The sequence below is a fragment of the Protomyctophum bolini genome (genome assembly GCF_963924005.1).
Source record: "Protomyctophum bolini genome assembly, chromosome: 1".
Classification (NCBI taxonomy): domain Eukaryota; kingdom Metazoa; phylum Chordata; class Actinopteri; order Myctophiformes; family Myctophidae; genus Protomyctophum; species Protomyctophum bolini.
In genome coordinates this window covers 33,359,607-33,376,844 of record NC_137862.1, presented here as the reverse complement: position 1 = coordinate 33,376,844, position 17,238 = coordinate 33,359,607, and the positions used below count along the sequence as shown (strand labels likewise).

At 40.7% G+C, this 17,238-nt stretch overlaps 3 protein-coding genes across 4 annotated transcripts in view; all 3 read left to right on the top strand.

Annotated features, from left to right (window-relative positions):
* galnt2 (UDP-N-acetyl-alpha-D-galactosamine:polypeptide N-acetylgalactosaminyltransferase 2) overlaps positions 1-6,996 on the top strand; it is a 45,168-nt gene extending 38,172 nt beyond the window's left edge. Inside the window, exon 16 of the mRNA XM_080764105.1 lies at positions 1,565-6,996. Within this exon, the coding sequence (XP_080620231.1) occupies positions 1,565-1,720 (156 nt within the window). The 3' untranslated portion in view covers positions 1,721-6,996. The remainder of the gene's footprint in view (positions 1-1,564) is intronic.
* Positions 6,997-8,197: 1,201 nt separating this feature from the next.
* LOC308316729 (chymotrypsin B-like) lies at positions 8,198-12,796 on the top strand (the record flags this gene model as incomplete). Its single annotated transcript, XM_080765463.1, has 7 exons — positions 8,198-8,249; positions 8,917-9,020; positions 9,781-9,860; positions 10,248-10,326; positions 10,889-11,081; positions 11,564-11,697; positions 12,635-12,796. The coding sequence occupies 7 exons, from the start codon at positions 8,198-8,200 to the stop codon at positions 12,794-12,796; spliced, it is 804 nt and encodes a 267-aa protein (XP_080621589.1).
* A 1,882-nt stretch (positions 12,797-14,678) lies between these two features.
* The window catches only part of smyd2a (SET and MYND domain containing 2a), a 16,826-nt gene continuing 14,266 nt past the window's right edge, over positions 14,679-17,238 (top strand). The window contains exons 1-3 of one of the 2 annotated variants that reach the window (XM_080767193.1): positions 14,679-15,022; positions 16,516-16,579; positions 16,792-16,902. In XM_080767193.1, the coding sequence (XP_080623319.1) occupies positions 14,850-15,022; positions 16,516-16,579; positions 16,792-16,902 (348 nt within the window). In that variant the 5' untranslated portion in view covers positions 14,679-14,849. The remainder of the gene's footprint in view (positions 15,023-16,515; positions 16,580-16,791; positions 16,903-17,238) is intronic. The other variant, XM_080767194.1, reaches the window with a different exon arrangement.

The window sequence follows — 17,238 nt, the reverse complement described above, 5'->3', positions numbered from 1 at the left end:
TGCTATAAGCAATAATATGTCAACATTTGAATGACCTTTTTTTTGAGGGGCGCTATATACAACACGTCTCAATATTTGCCATTGACAATGAAAGGAGAATTAGGTCAAATTAGGCCAAATATGATGAAAATTTGTGGCAACGGGTATGAGATGATGCATGATGATGTACGATGATAAGAGCGCCCCTCACTTCACACGGGTGTGATTTCTTTTTTTAAATTTAGACAGTAAAATAGTCTCTGTGACACATCTAGGGGCCACAATCAGGAAGTAGACAAGCAAATCGACCAATGGCAAAGCTTCCAGGAAAATCTTTGAATGCAGATTGTGGCCCCTAGATGTGTCACAGAGACTAAATGTTTTTTGGGAGAGTTTTACCCATTGCTGGCTGTCTGAATACCAAAAATAAAAGGTCATTAACATTTTGACATAATATTCCTTATAGCAGCTTTAAGGCAAAAATGTCCATTGTGGTCCTATCTATTCACACAAGAATTAAATTAGTTATTTAATTTCTACAAACATCCCTCTACATTGAGTCAAACTGCAAACCTTAGTACATTTTGAAAATGGAAGGCTCACATCACGACCCACTTTAGTTTTTGCTCTGTACATAACTTCACAGTTCACACCAAACAACGTTTTGATCTATGTCAGTTCAAAACAGATCCTCTAGAGAAATGACACATAAGGTAGTGAACTCTCCATTATAGTCCTTACCCGTTCTGAATATATGAACAGAAAATGATGTTCAGTGTGGTGTCGAAACAGCGCGTGTGTTCATGCTAACATGCCCCGTCCGAGTTGTTTTCCCTGTGTGGGTGTGTTACGCGGAAAAGTATGTCCCAGTATTAAACTGTGTCCGTGTGACTCGGAAGCCGTCCCAACATGCATTTCACTAGTGGTGACCCAGAATAGGACAGAGTAGACACACACAGTGATCGGTGAATTTAGTAATGATACGTTAGCAAAGTCATTGGCCCCACCTGGTGACTGGACCGAAAGGCTAGATATGTTCTGTTGGGTGGAAACCTCATATTTTATGGTCGAAACACAGTTTCAGTACACAAGCTTGTAGATCTGTTACTTTGAGTGCTTTAGTGTGTTGTTCTAGTTAGTATGATCAAGTAGTAGGGCATTCATTTACAAAAAAACTGAAAGTTAAAATATGGATATGAGGTTTCTGCCGACCGTGTATGTATGTATTCTTTTGATACATCTTTCAGCCTGTTTCGCATACACACACCAAATTTGTAGTGTATATAGAAATGGAACACAGGCATTTTGTTATTATGCCTCAAGTCACCTGAGCTACCTTTTTAGGTGTCATCAAAAATAATAATTTAATTTATTTCAAAAATCTATATACTGCTTTTCTACGTACCCAAAGGCGCTTTACACGGGGGGGGAGGAGAAAACAACAAGATACCGGTAATCTACTTTATTAGGAAAGACCAAAAGAACATTACGTTTTATGACTTTAATTCCTGTATTTTCTCTGTTTTCTCTCTCTGTGTGTGTGTGTGTGTGTGTGTGTGTGTGTGTGTGTGTGTGTGTCCTGTAGAAATGGGAGCAGATAGAGTCCAACACTAAACTCCGCCACGTGGGCAGCAACCTGTGCCTGGACAGTCGTAGTGCCAGGATGGGTGGTCTGACGGTGGAGGTCTGCGCCGCCAACCTCAACCAGCAGTGGAAGTTCACCCTCAACCTACAGCAATAGGGGGCGCTAGTGAACCACACACATACACACAAACACCCACACATACACACAAACACAGAGCAAACGAGCGACACTTGGAGAAAGACTGACTTGTGGACGAACGGATAAAGAACTCCTCTTTCTTTACCCGGGGGGCGGGGCATTGGACTCAGACAAGCTGAGTTGTAGCCAATCATTGTCCAGAATTTCCCCTATGAGCTCCACTTCCCTCCCTCCCGGGGGGCGGGGTTGATGTTTGCAAACATTATCGGAGGAAAGTGGAAATGTGACCATATTTTGGTGGGGGGAGGGGAGGGCAGGGTGCTCATGACGATGATGATGATGGTGAACATTGCTGAAGATGACGTTCCATCCAACCCACATACCTCAGTGTTTGTCTCGCTGGTGAAATGGAACTGTTTTTCTTTTTTATTAATTTTTGAATTTTTTAAAATTTTCCGGTTCTTACCTCTCTCTCTCCCTCCCCCCCCCCCCACCCATCTCCCTCTCGATTATTTGTGGATGTTCACAGCATTAGTCATGTAGTCATTGTTCGGAATGTATAAAAACAGACGAGCTGGTGGGGGGGGGGGGGGGTACCGACAACGGCGGTCGTTTGTTCATTTGTTCGGTCGGTTTCGCAGAGAGCGGAGAAAAGACTCAACCACGCAGAGCTCTTCCTCTCGTCGGTTCTACAACGTGACCCCTCCGCCACCGACAAGAAAACTCAAGAACGACGGCACAAAACACAATTGTAATTTTGTGTTTGTTTTGCTACGCGTCTCTGGGTGAGTGAGGGGGGTGGGGGGGTCTCTCAACTTCCAGAAACTAGAAGTGTCTTTAAAGCTGTCTTATTGTGTGACATTGTTGTAGCACTGGATGCTACATCTTTCTCCACCCATTTGTTATCAATCATGTCTTTTCTGTTTATTTTAATTCAAGTTTCAATTGAAGCAAACCCGAGATGTTTTTATTTGTTTGTTTTTTGGTTGTTTCTGGCAGGATGTGCTGTGTTGTCGTTCGATTGTTCAGGGCTTTTCACATGGTGGCTGTGTTGTACCATTGATCCGCGGATACAAGGCCCACTGTGCTCCCCGGTGCAATAGATGCCTTTAAACCAGAGGTTCTCCACATTTTCAAGCCACGACCCCCCCAAAAAATCATATTTGAACTGGGGACCCGCTACCCTTACAAGCACTTGGAATTGTAGCAGTTGAAGCATTACATGCAGTTCCACATATAAATATTGTGAAAATATGCTTGTAGATAAGCTATTTTCTAAAATGTTTGCCTCTGTCTTAGGTAAAATTTGACAATTTGGCCAATGTTTGACCATTTCTTATAGTTAGTTTGTTGATTACTTTTGATGCAGTAATAGTCTTATTATTTTTAGAGGTATTAAAAATACCCCCCCCCCCCCAAAAAAAAAAATCATCGGGTCCTGACCCACAGTTGGAGAAGTACTTGATTAAAACACACGACACAGGTGGGCCACGTGCACAAGATGAGCACAAACACGACAGTTTTGCTGTCTCATTGCTCAAAAAATTTAATGGAAAAATTCGAAGGAATTACAGACGCATCCCGTGTGAAAAGCCCTTAATAGCTGCACACACGCCCAGCCATCATTGGCCAGGTGATTAGAAACTGTTGTTGCCGTCACCGTAGTTAAATATTTGGTGACTCGTGAGGGACAATTGCAGAGGCCTCACCAGGGAAAGTTCCAATCCTACTATGGTCCCAAGATGTACCAGGGATTCCATTCTATGATTAATTAAATAATGTCATTTAACTTATGGCTGCGCCTGTGCCAATCAATGTTTTTACACAGAACTTGGGCCTGAAAAATGGCCTGAGAAGGAGTATTAACCGGAGTACCCCAGGGGTCCACACTAGAACCCCTCCTGTTTTCGCTCTACGCTAAATGTATTTTAACGAAAAATATATTTGCTGAAGATTTTTCCCCCCAAATGTTCGCTCCCACATTAGGGACACTATAGGGTTCATGTGTTTTGGATCATATCGCTCCAAAATGCTCCGGGAATAATGATATATAGAAATATAATAATGAACGAATTAATAATGTTAAGTCCTCTGACCTTTGAGAACGTGAACTGAAATGGTAAAACATTGTTTATTTTTTACCCAGAAGGGAAGAGTGAACTGTTTCAAAAGACCAAAGCTTCCTTTTGTAAATGAAACCTTATAAAACACTGTCCAGTTGAAGGTCTACTCTAGATCAGTAGTTCTCAAACATTTTCATGTCTAGGGCCCCCAAATTGATATGTATTTGGCAGCAGACCCCCATTGATTGATTTGAATTGAATACTTTAACAATTTGTTAACCGTACAGTTTAACACAAAGTTCCCAGGGAGCTTGTTTGTTCATTGTACTCCATAAGAGTTTTGTAAAAACTAAAATATAGATCTGAAAAATCAAATGGTGCTTAAGTGTTCAGAATGCAGTTTTCCCACAGCAGAACTGCATTTGGCTGGGGACCCCCTCAAGAACACATGAGGGTCCCCCAGACTCTGCATTGAGAACCAGTGGTCTAGAGTCTTATCTTTTGTTTAACAGCCTGTTCAGAAGGTTGAACAATGCTGTGAAATGCCCAAATCTCAAAAGTGTTTTGATTAAAATATATTAATATAATATATACAGTAGAAGTATCCTCAAATAGTATTGTGCCAGTTATTGGTATGTTGTCTTGACTGGAAGTTCTTCATCCTCGTTTTAGAACAGCGGTTCTCAAAGTGTGGTCCAGGGACCCTCCGCGTACCTTGAAGGGACTCTTAAATGGACCGACCTTACACAGACCTGTAAGTATACTATTTTGTGTTGCCTTGCAGGTCCGTAACTCAGATTTAAGGTGCCCTTAAAGTCAAAAGAAGGTTTGAGAACCACTGTTTTAGACTAATATCTGGTATTCATTTATGTACTGACTATCATCTTGGTTCTATTGGTATTACTGGTTTATTTCTTTATTGCAGTTAATCTCATTGATTAACTCCCAGTAAGGTCTTGAGTGTTAATGCAAGCGTTAATTTAGCTTTGCACTCATACACATGCACATACCAAGGTTATTATGTTTTAAAAAAATCATTTTCTTTTTTATTTAAGTTTTATATTATGTTTATAATGTGCGTTTGCTGATTTAGATTATTATTTCAAAAAGATGTGTTTAGTTTAAAATTAGTTTAATTTGTTGTAAAATGGGGTATTTGTCAGAGTCGAGATCCAAAACGGTAATACAGTATTGTTATTTTAAAACAAAAAACTCAAATAAATTTCTGTAAAAACTGGCACAGCCCAAGGAAGACAGATTTCATATCCACACAAAACTTTATTCTGATATGCAATGCTGTTCGCTATTGTTTGGTTTTTGGAACAACCTTGATTTATATTTAATTTGATGTAACTAATAACCTTGGCATGTACTGTATTGACATGCACATTCATGCATGCGTACATACTTTACATAATATAGTACATGCACATATACACATGGCCAAGTACAATACATGAAAATTGTTCCATAGATTTATTGTGATGTAGACGGCAGCACATTTGTTTCTTTGTGATTTCCATTGGTTTGTGTGTAATGTACCGTATGTTGTGTTGTACACGGAGACCATGGCAGTACTGGCATCTCTTTATCTGACATCTATTTTTTTTAATCAGCAATCATACAAAGAATGCACATTCCTTTGAACAGCGTTGGTGCTTTTTAACCACTTCAACCCTATATCACTAAGGTTCAAGTGGTTAAATATTTAGTTTCATGAACTACCGAGTGTTTTGACCTTTTCACTTTATGGCTGCCTTTTCCTTGAATTTCCTTATTGGCTTTTGATAGACAGATGTTAAAGGAAGCGATGGACACAGTTTGAATGCAGCAGGAGACTTTAAAGGGATATTTCACTTTCAAACAGGTTTTGATCATTTTAATGTCTACTCTTGCTTTTGTGATTCAGTATATATTTTATATTAATGTTCTCAGACACACCTATTGCAACTTCAAACTCTATTTGAACCATAATGGATTCATTGAAGACACCTGTTATTGGTTCTGGTAACTGATATAGTCCTAATACATTCAATTACTTTTTTCATTTTTTTCCCCTTTTCATTTGGAAAAACAGTGCAGCCCCTCACGTATTATAAAGCCAATATCAGTCACCAGAACCAAGGACGTGTTTTCAATTTAGCGCGTGTGTGTGTGTGTCTGCGCACCGTGGGGTCGGACCAGCGTGAAATGTTATGAGCACCAAAAAAAAAAAAGGGGTCACCAACATGAAATGTAATGAGTCTATGAAGGGGAGTATGATAAAAATCTAAATACTGAATCAAGAAATTTCAAAACTCTGTGGTGCTTGCACAAAAGCCTGATTAGACGTAAAACATTACCTCAAACATGTTTGAAAGTGAAATATTCCCTTTAAGGCTGTTCACATGCCTAATATCCCGAATCACATTGGTTTTAACGAGTCTGAACAGCAGAAGACCACATGGATTTTTTTGTTATGTTTTGTTTTGTTGTAAATTTTTATTCCAATCTGATTTCTAAAGCTCTGTCTCAGTCTGGACACTGACACTGAAGCCTGGTTTATACTTCATCATACGGCGGTGTAACTTGCTGACCTGGGGAACGATAAACCAAAACCGCTGTACGATATCTATCGGATAGCCACGCTCATGTCGTTAAATGTCACCAACAGCAACTGAATACATAATCCAGTTTGATCACTTTATAACAGTGTGGACAGTCAGTCCCAAAGATCAGATTGGAGAAACAAATGGGATTTTGCTTCAGCCTGAAAGCCTCAAATTAAGACGCCATGTTAGTTTTTTTTTTCACTACAGGACCAAACGGCCACATTGGTCAGACAAAACACATTGACATCAACCAAAACAGCATCTTTCTGTTTCATTATGCTGCAATCAATGTTGTTTTGCCAACAGGGTCATAGTTTGACATATGCCAGTTCTTATAGCACAAGAATCATGTGCTATTTATACATTGTATTAATTTGTCCTGGTGTAGTTATCGCCCCCCTGTGGAGGATGGTGTGTTTAACACCACTGAATAAGAGGAAAGGCAGTACCTAGAACATAATGTATTAATCATAGCATTATTGCAGTCTGCATCAATGGTTCAAATACATTGTTTGGAAGCCTTTTTCTTTTTAAATTAAGTCTTACCTATGTGAGGATGAAATGTTTGCTGTTTTTATTTTATATTTTATATGAATTCAGGAGAGAAAATGGTGACAATTAAAGATGCATTCTGTTTTAATTTGGTTGATAAAATGTTTACATGTCTAGCACAACGTGCCAAAGTTACTTCACCAGGAGGTAGACGCAGTGGTGGAAAAAGTACTCGGATGTTTTACTTAAGTAAAAGTATCAACACTGCAATGTAAAACTACTCCGTTGAGTAAAAGTCCACAATTCAAAATGTACTTGAGTAAAATTACAAAAGCATTTGTGAGAATGTAGATTTGCTACTTTCAAAGTGGGGTCCTCCAAAGGATCTTAATTGGTCTGTAACTCTGACCGTATACAAATGGGTCCATTTGGTTCCATTTGTATACTTGTCAGAGTTAAGTGGGCTCCTTGAAATGTTAAAGAACCACTGGATTGGATGTTGGGTGGAAAATGATCTTTGTGGTGAGAGGGAGGTATGGGGTGGAGGTGGGGGTTATGGAGTTGTGTGTGTGTACAAGAGTATTGGCATCAAAATATACTAACTATTCCAAAGGTTCCAAAAATTGTCAAGCTTAAAAAAAACACACACACTTGTGTGAAGTGAGGGGCGTTCACTGTGGCTGCCACATGACGTCACGGGGGAGCATGAATAAGACAAACATAAAAGGTCCATAGACTTGGCTGCCACATGATGTCATGTCTGAAAGCCAGACGCGTGGGGCTAGCCATAATGTGTCACATTGTATTGGCTTTTTTCGAATAGTATAGGACTAAGTGGTTATATTTTTATTAATATCTGCAAAATAACAACTAAAGTAACTAAAGTTGCCAAATTCTGTAAACAAAGTAAAAACCTCTGCCCATCGGCCTGTTGTAGTGGAAGCCAATTTTTGCAAAACCGATTTTTCACATTTCATGAAATTGATTGATTGTCTAAGATCGACTTCCAAAGTTGCAAGTTTTGAACAATATGCCACAAGTCATGAACGATGCGATTTTTTAAATTCTCTACTCATATAGAATGTTTAAAAACAAACGGAACATGAACTTGTCAAGGCCAGCTTGTGCTATCTGTATCCAAGCCGATCCAACTTCAGGCCTGAGAACTGGCAGATTGCTTTAGCCTGATAAACACCTGCAGGCAGATGGAAATGACTGCATCAGCCAACCTCAACATTCAGCTGATATGGACCAATCCTGGGCTCTGATTGGTGTATATGGAGCGGTTGGGTGATACATATGGACCACCCTCCCCTCCAGAGATCAGAGTTCAGTTTCACATTGTTACGATGGCTTTCCTCTGGATCATCTCCTGCCTTGCTTTTGTCAGCGCCGCTTACGGTAATGGAAGCCCAGTCCCTCATTCAGCCATTTCAAATATGGGTTTTGTTACAATGAAGAAATCATCAAATCGTAGTGTCTACATACAGAACTTGTTAAAAACCCTTCTGATTGCAGATTTGACGCACATGCTCCTAGAAAATACACTTGATTAATTAGGATGATTTGGCTGAAAGAACAGCTCAAGATTTTAGAAAGGGGAGAGGAGGAATGATTTCTCTTATGATAATGTGAAAGAATTCTAAATGTTAAAACAAATTGAACGTATTTTATTTGTATTTCACCTCATAGTAAAACAAAATGTTTTTGCAAACATCCAGAATGAATTACTGTAGGCCTACATACTAGGCTATACAGTATGGGTCTAGTTCAGTGTTCTATTGTGTCATGGTCATAAACAGTGAGGGACGTGTTGATTACATTATCGTCTCTGTTTAGAACCCTCATATTCCCAAACGTTTCTATATTAAAATTCAAAAGCACAAAAGTAGCAGATCTACAAGCCTCAACACGCTTGCAGATCTCTTGTGTGACGCTGTAGTATGGCTATAAGCAGGGTGTTAATTTATGAAAAAGTTAAAATATGGAGATAAGAGGTTTCTACCCGACAGCGACGATATTGGATAGTCAGGAGTGTGATAGTGGTTAACACCTCAGTCGTTGCCAGGCTGCGGTAACCCCGCCATCCCCCCCGAGGTGACTGGCTATGCCCGCATCGTTAACGGTGAAGAGGCTGTGCCACACTCCTGGCCCTGGCAGGTGTCCCTGCAGGTGAGTGGCAGTCTTTTGGTTGATTGAATACTTTATTAGTCAGAAACTTAAACGGCATGTGTAGTAAGATATATATATATATATATACAGTATATAAGGGATAAAAAAAAGTCCTGGGGCTTGTTTCCATTGTGGTCCTATGTAGTCTCAATAATCAACATAGCATACAAAGTTTACACAATATTTGTCAACAAATACAAACACGTACAGTACAAAGGAGAAGAGGGACACCTCCTTTCTATGGGAATTTACATTAACCCCCCTCTATGTTCTCCTGTTGTGTTTTCATTTTTGTTCTAAATTTGGGTGGTACCAGATCGTGTTTGATCCCTCTAGTATTGTGGCTGTGTCACTCACTTTGCAGAACAAGTAGTTTGACATGTATGAGGGTATACTGTAGACTCTACAGGTCTCTTTGACTATCTTAATACCATGCAATCCCACTTATGCTTAACCCGTCTTCTACCCTGAGCCATCCCAAACTAGTGTTTTGAAATTAACATGTAAGCTTGTAAAAAAAAATATATATATATATATATATATACTGTAGTGTATAAAATATGTCAGTGATTTCTTTGTATATTTAAGTTTTTTGTCAGATATGACCTGCTATATTACGAACCCTAAATGTTAAACAGAAATTAAATTGTTATTCTTAATGTTCCTATGTTCAATGCCATGCAGTTCAATTATTGATTCAGTATGTTTCAGCTTAACGTACAGTATATAATGTTATAATGTCATCCATGTTACACCTCAGCATTCCAGCGGATTCCACTTCTGCGGAGGTTCCCTGGTCAATGAGAACTGGGTTGTCACCGCTGCCCACTGCAGTGTCCAGTCAGTATCTGAGTCCTTCTTCATCATGCATTTCTCCTTCACAGCAATACTCTGTGGTTATCACACTTTTCAGGCTGTAATCATCATATATGAACGGGGGACCTTGCCCCCACCCTGACAAGAATTTGGAATTGTAGGAGTTGAGGCAATACATTTAGTTTGACTGTGTTCCACAGATAAATATTGTAAAACATTAAAATAGTAGAATCTTTTAAATATTGTGTGGTCAAATATCATGCATCTGGATCTACCGGTATTTCTGCATATAATCAATGACATGTTGTATCTACACTAAAGTACAGTGCATGAATAATAGATTACATCTGGTAAGACCATGGACTGTAAAAACGTATAACGCACAGAAATAAATTGTCTGTTTCATTTCAGGGCCTACCACCGCGTGATTGTCGGAGAGCACGACCACCACTCCAAGTCCGAGGATATCCAGATCCTGAAGCCTGCCAAGGTGCCAAATAGATAAACGTTACTAAACTAACATATATGTCACTTTCAGGCTTTTGTGAGCACCACAGTTTTTAAGTTGCTTGATTAATCGGTATTGCATATACTCACACTTACTCACAACCACATGCAATTCAACCCATGTTAAATAATGTTAAGCTGTGAAGAGGCTGCTCACCGTGGTTGTCATAAAGAATAGCACAGAGGAAAACCTAATTATATGTACAGTATAGGTACAGTATTCCAAGTGGGTCGGGTGGATGAAAACCACGTTATGTCCAAAACGCATGCATAAATTAAAAACATGTCACTTTGTGACACATTTCAAGCTTTAATTTACACAAAAAGTTAGAATATGGAGCTATGTAGTATTGTCATTAATCCGACTCCTGATATCAATGCTTCTGTAAAAAACAATAAACACAGTTAAAAAAAGAAATAATAATATGGAGGTTTCTGCCCGACGGCAACGATATTCATATTGCCATTGCAGAAGATTAATCTCTATTTTTGCTCTTCACTCCTTCACATGACTCCCTGTCCTTCTCCCTCTTCCTCCACTCCAGGTGTTCACCCACCCCTTCTGGAACCCTCGCACCACCAACTATGACATCACTCTGATCAGACTGGTCACCCCCGCTCGCTTGGGCCCCAACGTGTCCCCCGTCTGTCTGCCTACGTTATCTGACGAGTTACACAATACCTTCGCCCCTGGCATGACCTGTGTGACCTCTGGCTGGGGTCAGACCAGCTACGATGGTAAGACCCTCCTCTCTCTATTCTCTGTAATGTCAATGGACACTGTCACTGTCTGTCCTCAGGCCCTCCTAAGAGAGCTGGGGGGGGGGGCAATAGTCAATTGTCGTTGATTGCGATGCTGTATTGTAGCCTACTCCATCCATTTAAAAAAAGCTAATTTCATGCACATTTATAATAATGATTAAAATAATAAATTAATAATTCCCATTTGGGGAATATCTTTCACCATAATAAATAAAACATGTTCTAGACATTCTAATGCATTTTACTTGCTTTTTCAGGGTTAAAGGTCAAAGGTTAAATATTGTCCAGAGATTTTTAAGTGAATTTCTGCCTCTGTGGGGGGGGGTATTTATATGCAAATATCATGACCAATGAACATCAATGATGATGTTTAAGTGAAAGAAGAACAAGAAAAAGAACAGAAAAAAATATATAAAATATTACTACTTAGTACTTCTTCCACCACTGTCCCCATGCAGAACCCGACACCCCCAACAAGCTGCAGCAGGTCTCCTTGCCCCTGCTGTCCAACATCCAGTGTGAGAGGTTCTGGGGAGACAACATCTCTGACGTCATGATCTGTGCCGGAGCGGACGGTGCTACCTCCTGCATGGTGAGGTCATTTGCTGATCGCCATAATTGAGACCGAAGGTCGCAGTTAACTATGGAATCGTGCATTTCTCCTTCCTGATGTCATATATATGTATATGTGACCTGCTGTTGCAATTAAGCCCATATATGGAGATCCCTGATGTCATACATTTTTTATGTTCTCGACAACAGGCCCGAAAATTAAGGCCCGGCCCGACCTGGGCCCTCATCAAACCCTGTACAATCAAGACACTGCCCCCTCTGTCACCCTTAATCTCCATATATGGAGCTGACCTGTTTTGACATTCCATATGTTGATCTGACCTCCTCAAACCCTGTACACTGAACACGCTCAATATATGGCCAGTACAGAATTCATTCCATATGTTGATCTGACCCCCCCCATGCAAAAGCGCCAGCACTCGCCCATAGTCTGCTGTCACCCAGGCGGATGCTTTGTCTAGTTATTATGTTATATCATAGTTAAAAAAGAAACGGAGAACGAGAGGCGACGGTTCAACTGGGGCCCACCGATAGGGGGGGCGGGGGGGGGCATTTTTTCTCCATTGGCTGAAACGGAACGGGCCCCTACCCGACCACAGCCTCCCGTGCCGGAAAAACGGGTGCCCCTGTTTCGTTTTTCTCACTTGTACTAAATTGTTCATACAACTTATGTTTAGTCTATACTCAATTTAGGCTGTACATTGGATTTATAACAGGAGCAGATTGTGGGTTGCCTGCCCTGTGCTGTTACGTGACCGTGTGTGTGTGTGTGTGTGTGTGTGTGTGTGTGTGTGTGTGTGTGTGTGTGTGTGTGTGTGTGTGTGTGTGTGTGTGTGTGTGTGTGTGCGTGTGTGTGTGTGTGTGGGGGGGTGTAATGGTGAGTTTGTATCCAGGGCCCGTAGTCATCTTAAAGGTTGTGTAAATCGTGCCCCTGTCCTTGCTGTGACTTGTCTCAGGGTGACTCCGGTGGTCCCCTGGTGTGTAAGAAGGACAACATGTGGACGCTGGTCGGCATCGTGTCCTGGGGCAGCAGCCACTGCTCCACCTCTGTGCCCGGCGTCTATTCCCGCGTCGCCCAGTTCAGCAGCTGGGTGGACCAGGTCATTGCTGCCAACTGAAAAGAGATCAACCAAGACTTAACTGAAGAGATGATCTACCTCCTTCTATTCCACAAACCAACCCAGCCCCCATGCTAAGTTGACATACTGAATTTCAATAAACAATGTAAAACAAGAATTGATGAACATCAATTAATTGGCACCTGCCTTATTATATCTGCAAAATTGTGCTATGAAATGTAAGTGTGTGTGTGTGTGTGTGTGTGTGTGTGTGTGTGTGTGTGTGTGTGTGTGTGTGTGTGTGTGTGTGTGTGTGTGTGTGTGTGTGTGTGTGTGTGTGTGTGTGTGTGTGTGTGTGTGTGTGCGTGTGCGTGTGTGGGGAAACAACAACAGGATCTGTAGAGGTGACTGTAACTCTGAGAGTGTACGCCTACTACAAATGGAACCAAAGGACCCTTTTAGAACACTAAACGCTGAGACTGTACAAATGGACTGTTATGGGTCCATGTGGTTGTATTTGTACACTGTCAGGTAGCCCATTCTCACATTACTTTACCTTGGTTAGCTTGCGTGTTGTACTTGAAAGTTGACATTAGAATCCCTTGTTGAAATTACATTGGTGCACAACGTGATATCAGTATAAAACGTCCCTTACTGTTTATTTTGCAACGAGGAGCCATGACCATGTATGTCTGTGTACGTCGCCTCGGTGAAGCCTGAGCCTGACTTTGCTTCGCAGTATGACTTGTCTTGTTGCATGCTGAAAGGCGCGTCACCTCCGCAACACGTTGTGAGCTTGTAGATCGTCTATTTTCAGCAGAGAAGTGTGTGGTTGCCTAGAGACGAGGCAGCCAATGAGAAACAGCTCTCAGGCAGCCAATGAGAAACATAGCTCTCAATAGACTGGCGAGAGGTTATTGACCAGCTCAGCTGTTACACAGCAGCTGGTAAAAAGGGGAAAAAACTTTGTTGTGTATATGTCCAAAATAATACTGCGGTCACACCAAGATCCACAAAGTGAGAGAGACTATAACTCCAGCCTGGTTGAACTATCGCAACAGTTCCAAAACCCCCCAAAATAATCATATTTTAACTGGGGATCCCCAAAAATAGTCATATTGGAACTGGGGACTCCCCAAAATAATTATATTTGAACTGGGGACCCCCCACCCTGACAATATATAAACTTTATTACAGGCTCGTGGCCCACAAGGTAAGACAGTACATCACATATACGAGAATAAACATTTATAAAAATACAGTACATTTACCCAGCCCCACAGGTTAGGTTACTACTCTAGGTGAGGCACTCACTCATGCCAGTGTCCTCTGATGGTAGAAGTGTACCTTACAGAACTACGGCATGGGTCTGTCATCACCAGTCTAGTGCCTAGTGCCTACAATTCCAATCACTTGGAATTGTAGGCACTAGGCATTACATTTAGTTTGACTCGGTTCCACATTGTGAAAATAGCTCGACACCTAAAATATATCTTTAAAAGAAAAGCATTCACAGCATTCACCTCCATTCACCAGTCACTACCTTATAAAAAGACAAAAGGAAAACCATATAATACAAGCCACAAATACTACATTCTAACTCGTCACAAAATATAAATATAATAATAAATACAAAATACGGCTGGCCGTAACAGTGACTTTAGAAATGTTTACAGTTATTTTATTTAATGTTGGACATTGGTTGGGGACTGCTGAATGTGAACTACTGTGTACAGTACAGTGGGGAGTGGGGACCATAGACTGTAAAAGTTGAAGGTGGGTACCACTACGTACACAGAGTTGGAACTTGGAACAGTGACACTTTCCTTATTCCCTTTCTGCCCAGTAGGCGTCGTCCTTTTACATTGGAGTCAGATGCAACTTCCTTGAAATGCCAGGACAGAAGAAGAACAAATCCCCAAACGTCGAAGAAGAAGAAAAAGAAGGCAAAGCAAGCAGCAGTAGCCAAAACTAGCCATACATAAATGTATACATTATAATTTACATGATACAGCCTTTGTGAGACACAACAGCATACAGTAGTAACGGGAACAGAGCGGCGGTGTGTTATTCTTCTTATTAAAACCGGGTTAAACCTGCATTTAGCATCATAATGAAGAACGAAGGCATAGAGGGGACGGAGAGGTTTCTGAGCCCGGGGAAGAACAGAGGTCTGCGGGCTGTCAGGCACTTCAACGTGGGAGAGCTGGTGTTCAGCTGCCCTGCTTATTCCTACGTCCTGACTGTCAACGAGAGAGGAGCCCACTGCGAATACTGCTTCAACAGGTACATATGAATATATGAATATATTGATGACCTGCATGCAGTCTTATGCAAAGGTTAAAGTGTAATTCAGATAGCATGTTAATTAGACAAATGCCACGTTGACCTGGCAATGCTGGAATCCTATAGAGATTGTGTAGTTGTACATCATTATTTATTTGTTGATATTATATTATACTGCTTAGACAGATGCTTGGTAAGCCTATGATCATATACTGAGGCATGTCTGCATTTGATGTATGTGTTTAACAATTGCCTTCTGTAAGTCACTCGATCTATTCTGGACAGAGAGCATCTGTTAAATTGTAAATTGTTATGACACTTATTATTATTCACTCATATTCATGTATTATATGATATCTATGTAGAGTGTAGCAAAGATGGGGTCAATTCAGGACAGTTTTGTTTTTCTCCCCCTTTTGGGGGGTACACTGCAGTGGCTGTTTTGAGAAGTGTAGGTTGTGTAAAAGGGTATGAGATAAATGCTAAACTACTATAGTGATTGATTGAATGAATACTTTATTAGTCAGAAATGTAAACGGCACCTGGTAGTCAGAGTCACACATTAAGGCTGAAAGGATAACACAAATAAGTCCTCTAAGACTTCTCAATTGTGCTCCTACTGTATGTAAGTATTATTCAGTTCACATAGTATCAACATATCACAACTACTGGTTATATTTAGTTAGTTGATTCCTAATAAAAAATGCCTGGGTTTCAAACTTCCAAGGCTAGTTAGTGAGTAAGATAGAGGTATAGGTAGGTACCGTACCTTTTAGTTAGCTATAGCTAGTATGGTGGTGAGTGGTGACACTGTCAGCCAGGTCCAGTGAAAGGTTAAGCAGCTATATATAGATGGGACACATGGGTGGCTGCTGCTTTAGAAGTACCCATGTGCCCTGCACCTTGAAAAGCACCTCGGAAGTGTGCTGGCATTTACTCTACATATTTAGATTTGTATTCTTCTCTCTTCTAGTTTCCTTGTTCATTATTTGTTTTATTGCTGCTACTTGTTGTTGAGCAACCACGGCCAAATCATTTTACCGTTGTGTACTGTCTTCTATATAGTTGCTGTCGGCCAGAAACCTCTTATCTCCATATTCTAACATTTTGTGTTTAGTATCTATCTAGCAGATCTGTTTTGAGCTTGTAGATCTGCTATGTGCGATGTTTTGGACATATGAGGTTTCCACCTGATGAGGAGGCACATTGTAAAATGTGACAATAATGGTAAACGGTGCATTCATATAGTGCCTTGCAGCCTTAATAAAAACTAAAAAGCATTTTACAATGTACATTACATTCACACACTTATAACCTAGCCTATAGTACTGAAAAACTTGGTAGCAAGTAGCAACTGATGTGTATCACACTTGTCAGTCATCAATCATTGTTTGTAATGCTGTAAATGGAAACTGTGAAACATTCTATTATTATTTTCAGCTGGTTGAGATGTGTTTCATTATTCTAACATGCGTCCTGTCATGTGTTTGCAGGAAAGAAGGTCTCTCTAAGTGTGGTAAATGTAAACAGGCTTATTACTGCAATGTGGAATGTCAGGTAAGTACGTGTGTGTGTGTGTGTGTGTTGTGTGTGTGTGTGTGTGTGTGTGTGTGTGTGTGTGTGTGTGTGTGTGTGTGTGTGTGTGTGTGTGTGTGTGTGTGTGTGTGTGTGTGTGTGTGTGTGTGTGTGTGTGTGTGTGTGTGCATGCGTTGTGCAATAATAATATTAATAATTGTCCTCTCTCCTTTACTGTGTGTGTGTGTTTTCAGAAAGGTGACTGGTCCATGCATAAAATGGAGTGTTCAGCTATGTGCGCTTATGGAGAAAACTGGTGTCCATCGGAGACTGTCCGCCTGGTGGCCAGAATCATCGTGAAACAAGTAAGAATTCGAATCAGAATCCCTTTAGTTACTTAGTTACTGTGAGTATGGAAGCATTCAACAGAATCCCTTTAGTTACTTAGTTACTGTGAGTATGGAAGCATTCAACAGAATCCCTTTAGTTACTTAGTTACTGTGAGCCACTACTGTATTGCCACTATGTTGCTCCATTCTTGGTCCGCATCTTTTTCCGTCTTCGCCAAATCTCTTCGCTGAGCATAGATGGGATATTTTAAGTGACTGTTGGCCTATTATGTCATGCCCAGAATAAGGATGCTAGGGTTCATATGGTTAACTGGACCAGGCAACTTCCCAAATGGCCACACAGCCTCCTGA